The following is a 22,324-nucleotide window of genomic DNA, read 5'->3' on the forward strand; positions in this document are numbered from 1 at the left end:
TAAACCAATTTACACCGGGGAACAGAAGAAAAATTATAAATAAAAATATTACCAAATCAAATTTAGAAGTAAGCAAATGTTATGGTATTAAAGACATACTTTACTCAGAACTGCTTATTAGCAGCATTGTAAGTCTATCACTGTATTTCGTAACAGCAGTGAGACAAGAGAAAGCTGTTTGATTATCTTCAAGTTGTCAAAAAGCACGTGACACAATTCAGCATCATTCATGATAAAAACTTTAATAAAATGGAATAAAAGAATATATATAAAACCTAATAATAGTTCCTTCAAAACAACAGCCTATATCATGCCCAATGGTAAAATATCAGAATTATTCCGCTAACATTACTACGGTAAGTTTACAAGCAAGACAAAGACACACCATAATTATTAACATGCAACTTGACAAGAGAAAGATACACGAGGTATACATATTTGAGGAGATAAAAGTTTTCATTGTTTGCAGATAAAGTTATTGCATACATAGAAAAATCAAGATGATCAACTGAGAAACAACTGCAGGTAGTAAGAAAACCGTCCGTTTTGAGATGAGTAACTCTAAACACATGTTTACCTTTTCACTCTCCCCAAATGTTAAGCTTTCACTTTGAAATGACCCTCAGATGCTGAAAAGGAGTTAAAAAGCACCTGCAAATATTTTAGCAATATTTATGAACCCTAAGCATCAGAAGGTCCTCGTGAAAGCCACCCCACACCCCTACACACACGCACACAGCCCTACACACACGCACACACCCCTACACACATGCACACACCCCTACACACATGCACACACACACACACACACGCAAACATCCCTACACACACCCACATACACACGCGCACACACACGTTTGTGTGAGTGGAAGACAATTCTGTATAGCGGCACTGGGTTTACAATGCAGTGAAAATGTCTCCGAATTTCTGAGGAAAACTTATTTTAAATCTAAATTTCTTTGCCAAGTCAAACTAGTATTCAAGCATGAAGGCAAAATAAAGATATTTCAGAAGTGCACAGGACTTAGAAAGTTATTACACTTTGAACTATTTTGGAAAGGGAGATGTGCTCAAGCAAAAGTAAGTAAATAGGTAAATTCAGAAAGCAAGGAAGCAAAGAAATCACTAAAACTATAATGAAACTGTAAAACCTGTCAGTAAATGATGTCTAAAAAATTATAAATATAATATTAAAGTTAATTTTAAAAGCAGACCTAAAATATACATAAAATATTTATATATTCAAAAAATAAGGGCAGCAGATATGAAAGATGAAAAATAAGGATTAATAAATAGTGCTCCTTGTACCTGTAATACAAGCTCAATGTCAGTCTACATTATATGTTTATATTCTTCTAAAACTATTCACTGCTTTAAAAATTCCTTAAATTTTGTCATAACAAGAGAAAAGTTATTTTTAATGTGTAATCATTCTGTTTTTTCCAGAAAAAAACTATCAAAATAACATATAACAATTTACATAAAGAATGTACTGAAGTTAATAACCTCTAATGTTACTCTCTAATTACCCTTTGTAAACTTTGTCTCTACAAGACAGGGTAAAAATCACACTCTATACTTGTCTGTTACTATGTCAAAGGAAAAACAGACCAGTGTGCATCATAAAACCTCTAGATACAGAAGCAACCCCTTAGTGCAGAAGATTACTATAGTTTGAGATAGACCCGAAAAAATGAGAAGGAGAAAGAACATTTATCAAAGTACACTACAGGGCACTAATGGTACCAGGAAAGCCCAGGCAGCCGGGGGCTACACACAGACATCGCTCTGATGAATGAAAGCCACTTCTTCAGTGGAACCTCACTGGAGACCTAAAGCAGTAACACAGGGAAATACGGCTGCAGCTCTACTTCACACGCTTTCAGCTCAGAGTGCCTGCCAGCCATCCACAGGAGAGGGATAATTAAGACTTTATAAAACTAAGTAGAATGAACTTGAAGATCAGGAACAATCAGTTGAGAATTCCTAATATAGCCTATATGTAAAAGGTGTTTTGAAGAATATAAAAAGAAACCAAATGTCTTTTCAAAATATAGCTCTCCATGAAATAAAGAAAAACTGGGTATTTTAAAAAATGTTATTCAAATCTTCTCCCCTAAAATTAACAGAAGTGACAAACAAATCAAGGTGAATCCCTAAGCACCACGTTTTCATAATATTTAAAATATCTTGTGTGTCTAATAAATTAAAATGTTATGCCATATATTAGGACCATGAGTATAAGTATTAAATAAAATCATATTCAAAATAAAATGCAACCTACCATTATGTGTTCAAGTAGAGAATCTATTGCAACTATGTTATCAAAATATGTTCTGGAAAAAAAAACATAAATCCTGTAAGTAATCTTATTTATATCACAGCACATATTAAACGTTAAATACATTTCCTGGTTTTTGTCTACATTTAAGTAAAAAACAAAGATATATGTCATTTGATTTTTTGTCCTTTTGTGAAAACAATCAATACTGTAATATTATTTTAAATAGATAAATGAAACTTTATCATTGGCTTTATTATAAGGATTCTAATTCCAGAGGCTGTATTCAGTACTTATTTTATTGGTAAGTACCAATGAAGAGAGAAAGTTGGTTACATTTAACGAAAAAACTGTGTAGGAACAAAATTGGGTTCGTTATATTTAATATTTTCATTAATAACTTTGATCTGAAATAAAGATATTTAAATTTGCTAAATCTCATCAATATGGCTAAAATGTTAAATTATCACTGAAAAATTTGAGAAAGTTAATACTAAGTTTAACTGTATTGAGAAATTGATGTAATCTGCTTGAGAATAAATATCAGAATACGAGTAATGATGAGGATCTAATGATTTTATTTGAGTAAAATATATATTCGTTACTATGAAGGGCAAGTAAACGTCTTAGAGGTCTATGGAACATATATGAAAACGCAACTCGAAGAAGATGAACACAGGCCTGGAATAGAAAGAAATCGGAAGGCAGCACTCCTGGCTCAGGCGCCGCCCGCTACGTAACCCTTACCTTCGCTGGCTTAGGAGATCTTTTTGTATTTCAAAAAAAATAACTGTAACAGGAACTAGAAACTTCTGACTAATTACTAATGGAGATTACAATGCTTGCCAACGGGTAAAGTGTTAAGTACTGCCTCGGTGACGTGTGAGAGAGAACACACATCACAGTTGCTGCTGGAGGCCATGGGAGAACCGGTACATCATTCCTTCAGTAAAATTGTAGGAAGACAGGAAAAGTTACCACATCCTGGGGCATTTTTTAGATTTTAATGATAAAATTATATGGCTCAGATATATAGAAGATCTCCCCTATAGCAAGCAGAACCAATATGAAGCTGGAGTTTAATAAATATCTACAATTGCTTCCACTGCCAGCCCAATGGAGTTTTTCTAGATCAAACTTTAGAGAAATGGAACATTTCTCAAAAATGATAACAGGATACTATATGTAGGAAAACTAATATAATAACATAAATAATATTGTTTAATTTACTAATATTGTTATAAAATGCCAAAGACTTTTTGGAAAAAATAAACTGGAACATTTTCTCTCCTCCTACTGCTGCCAGTGTTCTTCTGCAATAATAGAGATACTTAGTGGCTTTAACATGTTTTAAGAGAGACCATTTAGAACATATGTATCAAGTTGAAAATTCAGATCACCACATATACATCTGCAATCCATCCTTCACTTATAGAGTGATGATGGATGAATATATAACTCTACAGTCTAAAATACGATTAACCATTCTTCCCAGACTACTCATGTATCAAAGATTGACCTTCAATTATCGGCTTCAGTAGATAGCCTGTCATTATCATGGCCTGCAATTAATTGAAAGCATCGCTCAGTAAGAGCTGCTACATTCCTAGCAATAAACACTTACTTTGATACGTCCAGAAGAAAGTCATTCAATTCTGTCTGTTTCGCAAGGCCTCTGCATACCTGCCATGTAAAATAATGGCTATAATTATAACAGATTTCTGTTCATTTAAGAATAAAATTTCCAGAAGACTATTTACCTTATTCACTGAAAAAGGCCTAACACAATCCTTTGGTTTATAATGCAATAATAGTAGCAGTAACTATTAATATTTATTGAACACTTAAATGTGCTAAACATTGTTGTAAGCACTTTATCTCATTTAATCACCCCAAACATTACAGCTTTTGAATTCACATTTTATAACTGAGGCATAAAGAAGTCGAGAACCTTGCTCAGGTTCCAGAGTCAATATGTGGCGGAGCCAGCATTCAGATCCAGGCAGTCTAGCCCAGTCCCCTCTAGAACTACTTCACATTATTCCTTAAATAACTGTAGTGGGGCACATATTCCACCTCTACTTGATGATTCAAGAAGTCTTTCTCCTCCTCGTACTATTATCCTACAACTCTATTCTTCTTATCAATGTTATTTTGCTGAAATGGAATTAGAAAAATAAAACAACCACCAAAAAAAGAAAAAGAAGAAGAAGAAGAAAGAAGAGGGAGAAGGAGGGGGAGGGAGGAAGAAGGAAGGAAGAAGAGGAAGAGGAAGAGGAAGGAGAATGAAGAGGAATAAAGAAGAAGAAGAAGAACAAAGCAGTACTATATTACTACCATATTCCAGGAAAACTCTAGGTTGTGATTTTTGAATTAGGTCATGTCTTCAAGAACCAGCTATCTTAAAGTTAGGATTAACATTTCATATAGCATTTACAGGAAAATTTACTTTAGGAAATGAAATCATTACTTATCAATGCAATGCCCAGTAGGAGATTGTACCTAATCCTCAGTAGAAAACAAATACCATAGCGGGACATATACCATTTATTGCATAAATTTTGTATACACACATATATATTTTTATATATGTATATATACTATATATGTATATATATTTTATGTATAAAATATTATATAAAATATCAAGACATTTAAAGCAGGGAGCAAGTAAATATAAGTGATTAATAAAATTCTTTAGAAATAACAAAATATTGCGATATCCAAAAATAAAGCATTAGGGTATTTATGAACCTCTACTCTAGTCCCCAGTGCTGCACTCTAAATAACTCTTCTCTCTCAGGAAGCCCCTGTAAAAACATCCCAAAACTCACCTGCACCTGATGTATTGCTACTGAAGCCCAGGCAAGATTTGCTGTCGCAACCTAAAACACACACACACACACACACACACACACACACACACGCACACATAAATGAAACAAGTTTTTATTAGTCACATGTAGGCATCCCAACAGAGGATTCTAGCACAAATGGATATGAAAAGTTTTCTGAGGTCACTGAGCTTTCGAATACTTTGCCAAACACAAATCAACAAATATTTACAATGTGTCTCTTTTATATTTTCCCCTTCTATTTAATTGAGCTTAATTCTCTCTTTTTCATCTAAATTTTGGATAAAAAGGAAGATAAATTGATCATTAAGAGAGTTGTATCCCGATGATCCACTGATTTTAACATGAAATGATTTTTCAGTTTAATAAAAATACTATTAAAAAGGCCTTTAATGACCACTTTAAAATAATAAAATATTTCTAAAAAGTAAAAATCTCATATATATACCAGCTGCCTAGTTTCTATTACTAGCTACTCTCCTTGTTTCCTTCACTGATTTACCGAACGCATACTGGGTGCCTGTCATGCATCAGATGCTGCAGACACTGCAGGAAACAACCAGGGAGGAATGGCTCTCGGTGCACAGAGGGGAGAAAGGCAAGACAGGAAGTAAGTGCGGTGTGGTGCACAGCGTATCAGACGGTGACAGGTGTCACAGAAAAAAGGAAACTGGAAGAGAAAAAGGCAATACCAGACAGGAGCACTTCAACTGTGTGTAAGGAGTTCAGGGAAGGCCTCCCAGAGAAGGGACCTTTGAGGAAATCCTTGAAGGAGGCAGCTGTGAGGGGGCGGGGCAAGCACATCCCTGCAGTGGGAAGAAAGAGGCTGAGGCCTGAGCAGCAGCCTGCCGGCCTTGCCCAAGGCTCCAGTGTGGCTAGAGGGAGTGAGGGACAGCTGGAGTGGCAGGAGACAGGGTCATGCAGGCAAGTGGACAGAGACTTGGTTCGTACTGGGTATGATACATATATCATCTTAGGGTTTGGTTTTATTATTAATGAGCCAACTCCAATTCAGTCAGTAGTGAACAAAAATCATTGTTTTCCAAATATATTTGCACTTGAACCTTTTTACAGGACATGATCTAGAATGAGAATGTTTTTAAGAAGCATAAAGACAACTAGAATATGAAAATTCTCCAAAGTCATACTACCACTTTATTCGATTCAGAGTATGGCATACTTTTTATTGTTAAAATGGATTCTTACTAAAAAAAAAAAAAAAAAAAAAAAAAAAAAAGACTGCATTTCTAATGTCATCCATTTCCCTTCTAAACAAAAACAAAAAAATCACATTTCAAAATCATTAGTATTTGTATCAAAACACTGTCAAGCAAATTATGATTTTAAATATTCATTCATGTATTCAGTTAACATTATTAATAAGCATCTTCAGCAAGCTAGGCACTACTAAAACTTCTAACAAGCAGTGTGTAAGACCTCACCTCCTGATGACTGAGACAGAAGGCCTCTTTGCCCCAGTGCCGATACAGCTCAAGAATGCCAATCAAATCGCCAATGGCAGTGACAATTGGTAAGCAAAGGACAGATTGGATACGAGTCCCTGATTCTACTCCAGTACCTCTTGGAAATCGTTCATCCTAAAATATAAAAGGGAAAAAGACAGAAATTCAATGAAATAATCCTTAAGTTATGATTCTTATTTCTATCAGAAATTGCCACGGCCCTTGTAATCAATAATGAGTCCTTTTGAAAGGAAAACCAAATGATGATACCCACCATAAATCTTGTTTAAGAAAACCAGTACTTTTAGTAACAAGGAACCTATACCCAATACTGCTTTAATTTCTTTTTATCCTTGTACGTTATAAATTCAATGAATGAATGATATGTGTTAATTTCATACAATAATAATAAAAGTGATCATAAATGCTGACATTTACTCATCACCTTCTATGTGCCAGAACTGTCTTAAGGGTTTTCCAAATATAATATCACACTGAAAATTAGTCCAGTTGCAAATACCATATGAAGAAAATTATATATATACGTTTTTTCTCTTCTATTTTTAAGGTTAGAATAACACAAAAGTATCTTAGTAACAGTTATTCTAATTGAATCTCAAAGACCCATATTAAGTATTAAAATCAACTAATAATTATCAATTATTTATCATAAGAAATGAAATTGGTTCTTTGACTTTAGTAATTTTATAGCTTAGCAAAATCACTCACAGGAAGTATAGGAAAATAGAATGAATTAATATAAAAAGCTTCAATTCTATTTATTCAATTTCTACTGTCTGTGGGAAGCTATCAGGTACGAATTGGAACTTTTTATTAATCAAGAATATTATAAATCTATGCTTGTAATTTACAAATCTTTTGAAAGCTTGCATACAACAATAGAACATTTTCAAATGAGAATGTATATAGAATGTACTTGTATCTTCTGTCTTTCCTTCTCTCTCTCCCTCTGTCTCTCCCCACCCTCCTCTCTCTTTCACTAGTTACCCAATTTGTTCAAGGTCATGCAGATAATTAGTGGCAAAACTAAAATTAAACCCCATGATTCCAATTTAGCACTTTTTCAGAGCAAATTTTTTACACCTATACACTTGTTTGTACTTGTCACTTTTAAAGTCTATACTCCATGTAGTGACATTTCATTAAAATGTTCACATGTACTGCGGAAGACTGGACTAAGGGCCCCACTCTGTCCTGACTATCTAAATCCATGTCCTTTGTTAGTCCGCTTTAATACTGAGTCTGGGCCTGCCCTCTGGCTACCAGGAGAGTAGTAAACTTAATGTAGGCAGAGGCTTGAAAACTCACTTGCACGTTTCCAACTTCTCTAGGACTCCTGCTACCATCACAAGAATATGCCAGGCCAGCCTTGCTGGAGCAGAATGAGGGACACAGGGACAGCTGAAGCCGTAAGAAAGCAGTCAGCAGCTAACCGATGGCCAGCTGACCTCAGTCACGTGGTAAGCCCAGCTGACTGCAGTCTAGGTCGGCAGAATAGCCCAATCCTTCCACTCATGAGGTATAACAGGTGGCTACTGTATGATACCACTAAAATTTGAGGTACGCTGTCCTACAGCAATAGCTAACCCATTCATATGCATCCTGACAGAATACAAAACAGTACTCATTCAGGATACAATACAAATATACATAGTATTTTTACGTTTAACCATTCTAGTACGTGCTGAAATAAGAATTGTTCAAATCTAGCTCTCAGTGGGTAAATATGATTTTCTGAGTACAAAGAATTAATTTACTAATTATTGATCTGTATTTTACTTTAACGCTTTTATTTTTTATAAAACTGTCTAAATTAGAACATCAAAATGATATGCCATATTCTTAATTAAATACTTTAGGTTAAAAATGTCACAAAGAGTTAAAGAGCCACTTACCCCAAGGATGTCTTCTACCAGCAATGTTTTTCTGGACTTGGCCACGTAGGCAGAGATGGTGGTGCCCTGGGTGATGGGCCCGGCAGGGATGAGCCGGGGCTTTCCTTCCTTTATTCCGGGAGGTGTGAACACACAGAGGCTCTAGGAAGAAGAAAAGAATATGTTTCACAGACTTCCCTGTACATTTGTACAGTATCAAAAGACATCTGGAGTTTACTTAATAGTCACAATAAATCTGTGAGCTGATTAAAAGAAGAGACATAAAATGAGTAACGGTGCTTTGCAATTATCAAACTGGAGTATCACAGGGGAAACTCCCTCTCATATTTCAAAATCAAACAAAATAAAGGATCGAAGCAATACTTAAAGAAATGTAGAGGCACAGAACAACTCTTAAATTATCCTTCCATTTTGATACATAGAAAATAATAAAATGAGAGAAAAAATATATCCTGTCCTTGGGCTCAAGATTCTGTCAGACCATGAACAAACGCTGGGCCCAACCTCCCTACAGACCTGACACTCGTTAGCTGAAGACAGAACCAGTAGCTACAAGTCAGGTGATTTGGTTATATTTTTCATTTTCATTAAAAATCTTTCTTTCTCAGAACATTATTTCTCTTTTTAAGACTCACCCACATCGCTTAAACTGGATTGCTCATAAAATTGCAGCTTCAGAATATTCTACACGAAAAATTTGCTCTTCTCTGTGCAAAAATATTGACAAATGTAGGTGATCTTTCTCTTTCAAATGATTGGGTGGGAAGGTAAAGTTCTGAAACTATTTTAAAATATATCTGCTTTTAAAAATATGTCAGTTATTTTGATGAAATCTAAATATATTTCAAAATTATTTTCTGCTAAATAAGAATTGGTGCTCAAAAAAATCATCTAAAGATTGGGGGAAATATTTTGACATAATTGTATCATGAGGATCTACCAAATTTGAAAAATTAAATGTTCAAGTAAATTCTCCCCAGACTTTATTTTTTATCTTAAGTTGGACTGTTGTAACAAAGAATGGAGGCCTTTTCTGAAGCTGTAAGTATTAGATAACTCTCTTAACCTACATGTGTTCCTATCAATTCTTGCTACTACTAAGGTAGTTTTAAGGCTGAGACAGATATATTTATTGACTTATCAGAGAAGTGGTTTTTAAGCTTTGTAATATCAGAGAATGCTTCCTTTAAACATCTTACTTACAATCAAAAGAGAATGAGCCTTATAAACTTGAGTCCCTTGGTTAACCAACAGGGAGGATGGAAAAGGGAAGCAAAGCTTTGGTTGAACCCTGGCTTCTTTAAATAAATCACCATTATAAATCATTAGAAGCTAAATTAAAAATAATTATATATCCAAGTATACCTGTATAGTATGACTATGCCTAAGTATTTGTTAATAAGTACAATACATGTGAAATATATATTTTAAGTGATTCTTTTAAAAAGGGTTAAGCTTAATATGTTTAAATACAAGGTATATACTTACAGATAAAAAAATGCATACAAGATAATAAGTGACAATTTCATCTTATTTATTTTTAAAAAGGCTAGAAATCAGTGTCACTGTTTTATTTTGTTTGTTTGCTGGTTTTCTTTTTTAGAGATAGGCTCTCACTCTATCACCCAGGCTGGAGTGGCATGATCATAGCTCACTGTAACCTTGAACTCCTGGGAACAAGTGATTTTCCTGCCACAGCTTCCTGGGTAGCAAGGACTACAGGTGCATGCCACCATGCCAGGGCAATTTTCATAAAAAAAAAAAAAAAAATTTAGAGATGGGGTCTCACTACGTTGCCCAGGCTGCTTTCGAGCTCCTGGTCTTAAGCGATCCTCTCACCTTGGCCTCCCAAAGTGCTGGGATTACAGGAATGAGCCACCATGCCCAGATCATCACTGTTTTTAAAGTTACTATAATTCTATTATGTACAGTATACACATGCCATAGAAGAAGACCATCATTAGATTAGTATCAATCATTGTCCAAATACAATTCAGCGGGTCACCCTTTCTTAAGTGTGAGAAAAGTGTATAAAAATGATTCAAAAACAGGAAGAAGAGATAATTACAAGAAAAAAAAATTAAAGAATGTGGTATATTTAGCCTGCAGAAAAATCAGAATTAACAATTATTTTCTCAAACTTTGAGAAAGTGAATCATAAGAAGGATGCTGAGCAAATATTCTTTCTTGTATAAAGACAGAATTGCAGGAAATGAACTTAAATTGAACTGAGTAGATTAGATAACTCTTAAAGAAGAACACCCCATGACAATTATAGAAAGTAAATTCTGAAGCAAGCTTCCAGCAGTAGCTTTGGGTTTTTTTTTTCAGAGCTGTTGGCTTCATTTGTTTGTTGGAAGATATACAACATACATCTTTTTTTTAAATGACTGAGCCATAGGCCCTTTAAGACTGAATGTAATGATACCCTCAATTTCTACTTAATTTCATAATTCAATAAAGGTAGAATATTTTATACATTCCTAAATTACTAAATAATTATTTATTTAATATTATAAAACATTTATGGCATCCATGTAGAGCTTCCATATGATGCACAAGAAACAGAAAAGGAAATATTGTACCCCAGGTTATATGGAAAGTTATTCTATATATTAGGCTTGCTGAAAATAAAAGATTTAGAAGCCTTTCAATTACTTGCTAGAATATGAAAAACTTCATACAGTTAATAAATAATTATTTAAAAACTGAATAATTCTTTACAGTGGAAACTTTATACTTGTTTTACTAATTAGCTCATGATTTTTGTTCATCTTTAGCAACAGAAGTGTTTCCAATGAGAGCTGAGGGTAAGTGCTAACAAAATATTAGACACACTGTGACATGAAGGCCAAAAACTCAAGCAAAAGGGAAAATGAGGACCAGTCTCAGAACAAACACTATTTCCAATGTGTTTTCATAGCTACACTTTCTCTCCTCTGTATTAGTGAATTTAACTGGTATATTCAGATTAATAACATAATACAAAATATACTATTTTCCTAGAAGGATGAATGAAAACATCACCAGTTAGAAATCAGTAAGCCTCCTGTGCATATATTTACAGTATCTAATTATCTATAAGATCTAGTGCTGAACAGTCTCTAAAATTATGTCCTGCTCTAACAGTATATAATTATGAAAACTTTTATTAGAACAAACATTTTTTAGAGGCCACAGAGAAGAACTGCAACTACCACCAAGGAAAAGATTCAAAGTTTCAGACCTCAACCACCTCTACCCTTTCCAGAGAAGAAATTAACTGCTTTCAGGGCATCAACTTGACAAATGGCGGCTGTGGCTCTTCAGTATTTGAGTGCTCCAGAGGGGACGTGACCACTTGTCCCTCACCCCCACCTGGCATAGAGGAGACAGCCCAAAGAGCGGGAATCACTCCAGTCAGAAGCCAGGAAGTCCGAATGGAGGAATCAGCGTTTTCAATTTTTCAAAGAAACTCATTATGAACTAGCCAGTATTTTTGTGATATATATGCATATTACGTGAAATAGAAATATTCTGAAGTTAGATTATTTAAACCAGAAAAAGTTGATAGCAGTAGTCATAACCAATAGGTTGGTTCAGTGAAGGAATAAGAAAGCATTCAAACTATAAAAAAGCAAATTTGGAGAACTAAAAAGATTTGGTGGAAAATGAACAAGAGAGCAGACTTATACAATTTATAAAAACACTATTTTTTAATGAAATGAAAACATCTGATTCACTGATATCAACCAAATAGGTAAGTGTATTTCAGTTGGTAAACACTCTGATCTTTCTCTTCATACGCAATTCAAATATCACTTTATTTGTGAAACTTCATTTTAATGTTAAAACTTCAGCTCACAACCAATAGTTAAATTTTAGGGATAATTTTCAAGAAGAAAAAGTTATTTAGGTTTATGGATAAGTTATTATCCTTCTGAGACACTAGATGGCACTGGACGGTAAACAAATTCAGACCTATGTCGCACGGCAGGAGCAACGAGCCCCCACGCTCACCTGAAACCTGAAATAGGGACAATTAACTCCGTATAATGCTTTAAAATAAATCTGCTAGAGCTCACTGTGCAATTGAAAAAAGTCCCACAATTACCATAACCTACCGACTCTGAACAGAAAGAATGCAGTGTTTCTGGGCCGCTAGTTAAGGTATACGTACGAAAAATAAAACTTAGATTCTTCTGCTTCTCTGTTTTTCCCAGGTTGTACCCCAAATAACAGAACTGTTTGAAATGTATTCTTTCAAGTCTTTGGGTAATAAAAATCAACAGAGGGGGGAAAATCTATGTTTTTAATAGAGGTGGTGTACTAGGGTGGCGAGAGCATGGCTGCTCTCTGTAGAAAGCACAGAACTTTGGAACAGGAGCCTGCAGACTCCGACTCTAGGACAGCTTTGGTGTCTGAGTAGCTGTCTGAACGCGGACAGTCACTTGACCATACTAGACTTTGGTTACCTCGTCATTACAATGAAAGGTCTATTAGGGTGAGGAACCTGCGGCCTTTTCATTTCAAGATTCTTCTTTTTAAGCACCAAAGGAGGCAAGAAAAGCTTCATCTTTCCCTGTCCCACCCCTTTTAATAGAAGGATTTGTTCTGCAAAATTTGGATTCCATCACAAGGCGGTACTTAAAGGCCACATTTCGCCTTAAGGTCACAGGTTCCCCACCCAGATATGAGAAGGTTATTTTAAAAATAACCAATATATGAAAAACCATCAATAAATTTACTTTTGAATCAAAATTTTAAAAGTATAATTAAAGTACATAAGCTTTTCAGCTTTTACAAATAACTTATGATAATATTATAAAGTATGTTATGTATCAGTTGGGATATGTGACTAAGTATAGCTGTAAAAACATTAAAAGTTGAATTAAGCAAAAATTTAATCATGGAAAAATAATTTTTGTCCAGCAATCATCTCAAGAGCACCTTGTGTATGTCAGACACTGCTATAGGGCAGGAACAACATATATCGTTTGCTTTGTTAGCTCCAGATTTCTCACAAATTGCTCCTTCTGCCTAAAAAAAAAAAAAGTTCTTTATTTTCCCTTATCATCTACTAGGTGAGAGATCTCAACTCTCCACTCAAATATTGGCTCGTTCTCCAGCCTGCTTTTGCATGACCCAGCCCTGCGAAATTCCTGACCCCAGAGCACCCTGGGCTCCCCTCTGCTAGCAAGTAGTGCAGTGTGCTTACCTGTCTGTTTCTCCGTCTCCCCCACTGGTTGTGTTTTCTCTGACGTGAGGAATAAATTTTTATTTATGTTTGTATGTTCAGCAATTCAGCACAGTTTTTTGGTACTTAGTAGGTGTTTAAAATGGTTTGCTGAATGAACAGCATTTATGGTGTAACATTTAACCAAGGTAAGGCAAATTAAGCTTTAGAAAGTTTAAGAATTTTGCCCAAGTCACGCAATTATTTAGGTTGTGAAACAGAACTCACGCAATGCAACTCAAGAACCAAAATTCTTCCAAAGCGAAACTGCTTACTGGGAAATTTTCCTTCTTTTTTGCAGTATTGAAATGGTGTAATTAGCACAGGACTTCTTCCTAAAGGACTTTCCCAGTAGCAAATGAACAATGCAGTGAAGAAACCCGGAGTGATTCGTCGCCGTCTCTCAGGCTTGGCCTTCTGCCTGCCCATGGCTGGCGCTCGACTGTTGAATAAATGCCCCACTGACTTGTAGAAAGGCAATACTTTAACACTGTTTTCAATTTGTTCCCTGGGTGCTGGGGTAGCAAGTTTTCTATCATCATTTGCATATAATGGGGCAATTTATGTTATCCTTGAAAAATGTCCATATTATCTAGTTTTTCACATTTATTAGCATAAATATCCCCTCATAATTTCTCATTTTTATTTCACCATATCCATTGTTTTAATATCTTTAGTTATTAAATATATATTCTTATGTTTCTCTCTTTTATTAATTAGTTTAATGAATGGAGACCTTTATCCATTGGTTAATATCATCTTTAGATTTCCTTGCTTATACAGAGTTTCTTTTTTCTACCTCCTTGTGTAAGTTGGTAAATCCCAAGAAAGCAGAGGTTTTAACTCACTACAGTACCTCCAGTGCCTAGAACATGGCCTGCCATGTGGTAATGACCAATAACAATGGGCTGAATTAATGAAGCAACTTATTTTTGTCCTTATTTATTAATGCTTCAAAAATACATATGAAATGTTTACTACTTTAACGATGTGAATTTTCTATTGGAGAACAACTTTGTTCAGAGGTTTAGCAACATTGTAATTCATTTTCATAAACGTTATTCTCTAAATATTACAATAAGCATATTTGATATTTTTCTCTGTGTGGAATTACTTGGCATATTGTTTGTTTAATTTCCAAGGTTTAATTTTTTTTGTTTTTAGCCATTGGAATCCCAAGAAGAATTCTTAAACAGAGGTTAAATGCATCAAAGTTAGGGACTAGCCCAGAAAGGAAAAGAAACCCCAAGTTGGTAAATGATGCAATAATATACTGAGTTTAATATGTATATTACTTGGATAAACCAAAATAATGATATTACTAATATCCTCTAAATGGTTTTTTGGATTTTTGATAAAAAAATACTATTGTATTTCTGATCATTTTCTTGGTATGATCGTTTTGCTTTATAAACTTCAATGCACCAAATAGCTATCTTATAAACTTCATTACAATTCTATCTTCATTGTAGACCAAATCCTCCACAAATAAAAAGTGACCTTCTTTTTCAGTTTAATGCTTTTATTCCTTGAATTAAACTTCACTACTGACCTGGTGGCACCTGCTCTCCTTTTGTCTGCATTTTCCTGGAATAGAAGATGGTGGTTGTTTTTTTTTTAACCTGATTCTTTTTTTTAATTTCTAAGAGCTGGGTCTACTTCACCTGTAATTTTGTTATAATTCCATAATGATTTCCACAATTGTATTTTATGTTTTATTATTTTTAGTGCTTTTTATTAGTTTGTTTTCTATCTTCTCCTTAACTTTTTGTTTTCTTTAGATTTTTTCTTCTTTAGTAATATGAACGTGGGATTTTAAATTCTATTAGTGAAACTTCTGACATTTAAATGTTATAAATTTTATTTCTCATTACATCAATTTGAGAAATTAAATTATTTCTACTGACTCTCATTTATGAGAATAAAGAAATTATTACTTTTATAAATGTAAAAATTTTATAATTCTTCCATGTTTTTCTCTTCTATGTTTCATAACCTTTAGTAGTATCTGTTGACACAATTTTACCTTAGTCTATTTGGGTTTCATTATTATGATTTTGTCACTACAGCATATCATTTTTGTTTTGAAATTTGAGTTATTGATAAAAGAATTTATAGCTATGATTTCAAATCCAGAGGCAACTTTCAAAGGATTGATAATTATCTATAATGTGCTATCTTTCATGTACGAAAGAAGCAATATTAAAAAACATACATGTACTTGCTCACCTGTACAAAATAAATGTTTATTTATATACATTTTAGAAGTTTACCTTCTATTGCAAGCAATATATCAGATTAGATAATTTAACTGACACTCTTGAAAAAACAATTTTAAAATTATTTAAAAGCTCCATAAAGTATATTTTACAAATCTTTTATAACGCATCACTGGGCTAAGAAGGGTGGAAAAAAATCCACAGAAATCCAAAAGGCAGGAAACAAAGTAACCCTGCGAGGCAACCAGATCCCACAGTGGGCATTTTTCTCCAGGGTATCAAGGGAAGCCTGTATATGTTTTGATCTTTCCCCAGGAAAGCAGCGTGATGAACAGGAGACAAGAGATAAAACCTAGGATCTTTCTATGAAGAAAATCTAATAGATTTTTAATTTCTGCAACTGATGTCATCACAAATAAAATTTAGAGTTTGAAAAAATTCTCAACCAGCTAATTTAGTTTAAAGTGGCTCTGGACTGGCAGTACTGTAAGTGACCAGCAGGAACAAATGCGCGTCTGCCTCTGGGAAGGAGCCACAAACCGGCACCAACACCAGCCTCAAGAACAGCCACTACAGGGCCCCAGAAAGAATGGGAGTCACAGTAAAAACACAAACAAAAAGAAAACCATAAAACACATGAGCAAATAAATCACCATCTGTGATGGGTGGACGAAATAAAACCCAAGAAACTGTTAAGTCCAGAAGGAATATAAAAAGTATAGTTAATGTATTTCAAGAAATAAAAGATAATATTTATCAACCTGAATTCTTTATCTACCCAAATACATATCAAGAAAGTGGGTGAAATAAAGTGGGTGGAGTATTCAGACCAACAGAAACTGAAGGAGCTTCCCATCAGCAGACTCTCACCCGGGGAAATTCCACAGGACACGCTTCAGATGGAAGAAAGATGATCCCAAACTAAAGACTTGAGATGCAGGAAGAAACAACGAACAAGGAAAGTGGAAATTATGCAGGTAAATCTAAAGAAACACCTTGAGTGAATTTAACACTTGGGGTAACCTCTTCTTCCTACCCACACAAATCCCTGGGTTAGGAAACAATACGGGCCCACGTACCTGCGTCGAGTGCATAAAGGGAAAAACAGAGTGACCAAAACACGTAATTGTCTCCCAAAGTTATCCTCTCAGGTAGATAAGGTCTCTGCTTTCATGAAGCTTATATTGTAGTGAGAAAGCCAAAGACTGATAAACAAATAGTCACACAAATCACAGATAAACATGTAATTACAGACACAGTTAAGTCCCATGAAGGAGAAATATATAATATTACGGAAGTAAAACACAGTGGGCTCTGACTTAGGAAGGTCAGCTACAGTTGTTTTGTGTACCTGCTGCTCCTAGGGACGTCATGTGCAACAAGGCGTGGTATGGAAAGAAGGAGTAGAGAATCAGGGCCCCTAAAAACCAGGAAGAGTAAATAACTGGCCTCAAGGGTTCAGAATAAGGAGCCAGACTAAAGCCTGGGGCGATATAATACCAGCCCCTTAATTAAGTTACAAAAGTGAAAGATAAGTAAAAGTGAAGGAATTAGAATTGATATACACAGAATTACAATTTACATATTGTAGATGGAAAAGCTTTTTCTGAATCATATATGAGGAAGCTACTTCATTGAGGTCAATGTATAAAGAAGTCTGCAAATAATAAAGCAAAAAATACAGCCACGCGATTAAGAACAGGGGTTTTGGAATCTAAACCAAGCTCTACAAGTCAGTGTTTGGGGGCTCTCATGTGCTTCAGCCACAGGGTGCCTTGTGGTCTGCACTTCTCAAGTCTCTGCAGACCAGCTCTCCCCATTCTCTTTCACATGTGGCAGAAGACGGCCATCCTGCCGGGGCAACCTCAGTTCCAAGGTCTTTATCACTTCTGTTCAGGTGAACAGCTAGAATTACAGAGTCCCAGATCCAAGTTTTAGCAGAGAATTTGATGGGGCCCAGCTTGGGTCACATGTCCACCCCTGATCTGAAGAACCGAGATCCAAGGGAGAGGGGTCTGGGATACAAGCTTGGCTACCATGGCCAAACTCGTAGGTTGTTTGGAGGTGATCGGATAAGGAGTAATAGGACGTGGACTACCACAACTACACTGAGCTCACATACTTATCAGCCAATTATAAAAATAATGGCATAGTGTATAAGTTAAAAATTCTTATTTTTAAATAAAAACTCCAATAGTTTAGAAATAATTTTTAAATCAATAAGAAAAAGCAATATCTATTTGTTATTTAGTAGCTTAGTCATTTTAAAATACTAACAATGTCTGAAATATAGTTTAGAGTATTTAGAAGTGATAGTAATAACTGAATAATGCAATTTAATAAATGTTCTTATCTGTCTGCTTCTATGAAAGGCACTAAGAGAGGTGCTAGGGAAATACAAAAATGAGTAAGGAAATGTCTTTGCCCCAAATGAGTTTTTAATCTTGTGAGTTAACAAACATAAGTTATTATGATGCCAGGGAAAACAATGGCTATGGAAGTGAAAAGGATTAGTTATAAAAGTTAATTAAATCAGCCAATAAATACTTTGCGTGCAACTACTTTCACGTATTGCATGACTGTATTATTCAAGGATAGTAGTAAACATCTCAGAATGCTTTTGTCCCTATTCCTATTAACATTTTATATAATCTAAATAGCACATATTTTGATTACTCAAGAATACAGGTCTCATACTGCAAAAATGCATCCCAAATCTCAAATAGCTATGCCTAACACATAAGAAATAAACAGTAAAAGTTTGCCAAATAAATTTATAAGTGGGTTTTACACATTTAAGCTATGAATATAAGTATTATTGGCTCAGATTATGCTAAAATACATTCTGTATGTGTTTGTAATACCGTAACAAAAACCAAATGCCAGTAATTGAACATTTTGAAATACTTTTGAAAGTGCCTGTGCATGTTACGTTTTGACAGCAGGTTGTGCTTGAGGTAAATTAGAGCAGAAATGCAGGATCACTGGGACAGTCACAGCTGAGAATCCTCCTCCCCTGAGCCACCCGCAAGGCAGCTCAGGGACCTAGACTCAGGAACTCCACCATAAGACTTTAAGTCATCTTTAAAAACCTTAAAAATTACATATAAAATGTTAAACTTTTGTTCTCATTTTATTCTACCGTAGGTCGTGTACAAAAGGGGCATAGGCTCTCCCCAAAGACATCCCATCCCACAGTGCTGAGATAACTTTTGCACAACACAGTAAGTATAGAAATGACATTCACAATATAGGATACCACAAACCAAAACAAAAATTAAAAATTAAATAGAGAAATTATAACATTTTATGCTTAAATGTCCACATATCAGTAAAATTCTTGACTGGCAATAACCACATATACAAACAAAATATGAACTAAGTTTAAATTAAAGTACTTAGTTATGAAATGTCTGTTAAGTTGTTTGTAACTTAAGCTTTTTTTTTTTTAAAAGAGCTTGCGATATTTTCTTATCTAGAGCACCAAAACCTAAATTTAGATACTTACATTATTGCACTCTCCAAGGAAATACAGTGCAAATCCATCAGCATTTGTGGCTGCCAAAGTAATAAAAAAGGAAGAAACTAATCTCAGTGGAAGAACATCACATGTATGAATTCTCTATGGTGAGACTCAGATACGAGGTCTTTTGAATCCATTTGGTAACATAATCAATGGTCACGCAGTAAATAGAACAAAATAATTTATGGCTTTACTCAATCACATAGTTAGAATATCTTCTATATTTTTCATCAGTGATTGTAAATTTTAAGATATGACATCCTCAAATACATACAGCAGTCGATATACTATGTAATATATTAAAATACCAGAAATGACATTCACAATATTGAATAACCAAAATAAGCATCAACCAAAAAGGATGATGTATACATCTACACATCATCACGAAAATAAATCTACACATCATCAAGGAAATAAACATAATTGAACTTACCTCAAATTGCTTTACAGTCATCTGAAGGAAATTGCCATAGCAGGTAATAGCATAAGTCTCAGAGGGACTGCCTGAATTTGAACCCCTGCTTAACTCCTTTTTACCTTTGTGTCTTGGTTAAGGTATTTAACCTCTCTGTTCAAAAGCTTCCTCATCAGTAAAATGGTGATAATAACAGAAACTATCTCAGGAGGTTGTAATGCAAATAAATGAATTAAGGCATGTATCATGCGTAGAAAAGTGCCTAGCATATACTACTTAAGTACATAATAAATATCGCTATTACTGCATCATGAGTATTTTTATTTTCAAACAAAAAACAAAAGATATAATTACTATGGTAGGTATTCTTATAAAAAAAATCGTGTGCCGGAAAAAAGTGCATCCTTCTAAAAAAGTAATTTTCTGATATAACTTTCCCCATTCTAATTACAACATAAACCATTTCCTATATGGTATATACAGTTGTCATCAACCCAAATAAGTTTAAAAGCTTATTGTTCCTTAAAAACAAAGATGTGATTTAATTCAATAAAACTACACTTTCCAAAGAAAACTAGGTGTTAATTAGAAGACATAGTATATCCCAATTATTTGGGATTAGATAATTTAAGAATTTTTAGGTTTGAGTTATTATGGTAGTTTCATAAAAACATATTTTCATTTAACTTAGTCCAGCAATAGAAGTAAATAAATGACTTTCATCTGCCCTCTTATTAAGTAAATTAGTTTTCGCCAGGTTTTGCCAAAGAATCTTGGTCTGATTTTTCTAAGAGAAATACAAAACGTTTCTTACCTATTTTAATGATGCTACTCAATTCATAGAGGAGTAGCTGGTTGTCTCCTCCCGTATCCAGCCGTTGCTCTATATAGCTGTTTAGTTCATATACAACTCCCTGCATATTCGTATCTTGGTACTTCGAATAAAAAATAACAAAAATAAAGGGCATAGTTAAAGAAAATAACCTATAATAAAAATTTCTTAGTGTGTAAAACATACTAGTAATACATATGACTTCATACACTAGCTGTTCATTATGCTTTTATGGAGCCTGATTTCAATATTATAATCTATTATATAAAACAATTATGAAGATCAGGTGATCAATGGAGTTTTAGCTCAGGTGTGTCTCAAAAATGAGCACCAGCTGGTTCTCAAACACATCCCACAGTAACCACAGTTTTGAAATTCACATTTGACTTTTTTTTTTTTTTTTTTTTTTTTTTGAGACAGAGTCTCACTCTGTTGCCCAGGCTAGAGTGCCGTGGCATCAGCCTAGCTCACAGCAACCTCAAACTCTTGGGCTCAAGCCATCTTTCTGCCTCAGCCTCCCGAGTAGCTGGCATTACAGGCATGTACCACCATGCCCGGCTAATTTTTTCTGTATATTTTTAGTTGTCCAGCTAATTTCTTTCTATTTTTAGTAGAGAAGTGGTCTTGCTCTTGCTCAGGCTGGTCTTGAACACCTGAGCTCAAAGGATCCACCCGCCTAGGCCTCCCAGAGTTCTAGGATTATAGGTGTGAGCCACCGCACCTGGCCTGGAATTCACATTTGGAGTAGACATACTCAGTAACTGGCAGAATTCCCACACTGAAGGATCCCACAGAGGGAAGAGATAAGGAAGTAAGACTTGGAGAAATCTGGGGAAAGAGTGTCCCAAGTAGAGAGAACAAGAGAAATAAATGAATTAATATGACCAAAAAGCAGCAAAATAGAAACCTACCAAGCAATTCTTATGCTTCATCACAAACCTCAAAAAGTTCTGATTGCTACTATTAGGTTCTTACCTATTGTTGTCATTCCCTGCCTCTCTCCCCAAACACTGAGCACCTCAACTCTATGACGATGTTCTCTTACGGTTGTGTGTTCTGCTCTTACATCTGCTGCACTCCTAGGCTGCACATACCATGTCTGAGGTCTGACTCCCCTCCCTTTAGTCTTGTGGATCCTACTTGCTTTGTAGCACACTCAAGCATGGTAAATCACACTGGCCCTCCACCCAGTTTTTTGACTTTCTGTTGCTAAAAATTTATCTTGTTAACAGGCATAACTTTCCAGTTATTAATATTTTCTAGGTCCAGAGTTTTTCCAAGTCCTGTTCATACACAGGTACCAGCTGACAGTCAGAATTTACATAAAAAATGATGAGCACTTGAAATTCTGATGCCTCTAAGACACGATAGCATTTCAGGGGGGTCACAAAAACTTATCTCGTTTCCTTTATCATCTGTAAACAAGATCCTATTTGAGGTTTTTCATGTTTTCAATAACTCCAGATAAAATATTCTACTCTAACATAACCTTTCTTCCTTACCACTTACTAGTTCTGGATTTTCTTTACCCTGAAGTCCTGGGAAAGCACTTATTTGAGAATGAAGCTAACTGAAAAGAAAGCTGAGCCAGAAGAGAGTGAG

At 34.8% G+C, this 22,324-nt stretch overlaps 1 protein-coding gene across 1 annotated transcript in view; it reads right to left on the reverse strand.

Annotated features, from left to right (window-relative positions):
• Nucleotides 1-22,324, reverse strand: part of PDE10A (phosphodiesterase 10A) — a 229,862-nt gene that overhangs the window by 82,148 nt on the left and 125,390 nt on the right. Inside the window, exons 4-10 of the mRNA XM_045544715.1 lie at nt 20,705-20,825; nt 19,458-19,507; nt 8,516-8,656; nt 6,579-6,734; nt 5,116-5,166; nt 3,906-3,964; nt 2,285-2,336 (exon numbers count right to left, since the gene is read on the reverse strand). Coding sequence (XP_045400671.1) covers nt 2,285-2,336; nt 3,906-3,964; nt 5,116-5,166; nt 6,579-6,734; nt 8,516-8,656; nt 19,458-19,507; nt 20,705-20,825 — 630 coding nt within the window. The remainder of the gene's footprint in view (nt 1-2,284; nt 2,337-3,905; nt 3,965-5,115; nt 5,167-6,578; nt 6,735-8,515; nt 8,657-19,457; nt 19,508-20,704; nt 20,826-22,324) is intronic.

Source organism: Lemur catta, chromosome 2 (assembly GCF_020740605.2).
Source record: "Lemur catta isolate mLemCat1 chromosome 2, mLemCat1.pri, whole genome shotgun sequence".
Classification (NCBI taxonomy): Eukaryota; Metazoa; Chordata; class Mammalia; order Primates; family Lemuridae; genus Lemur; species Lemur catta.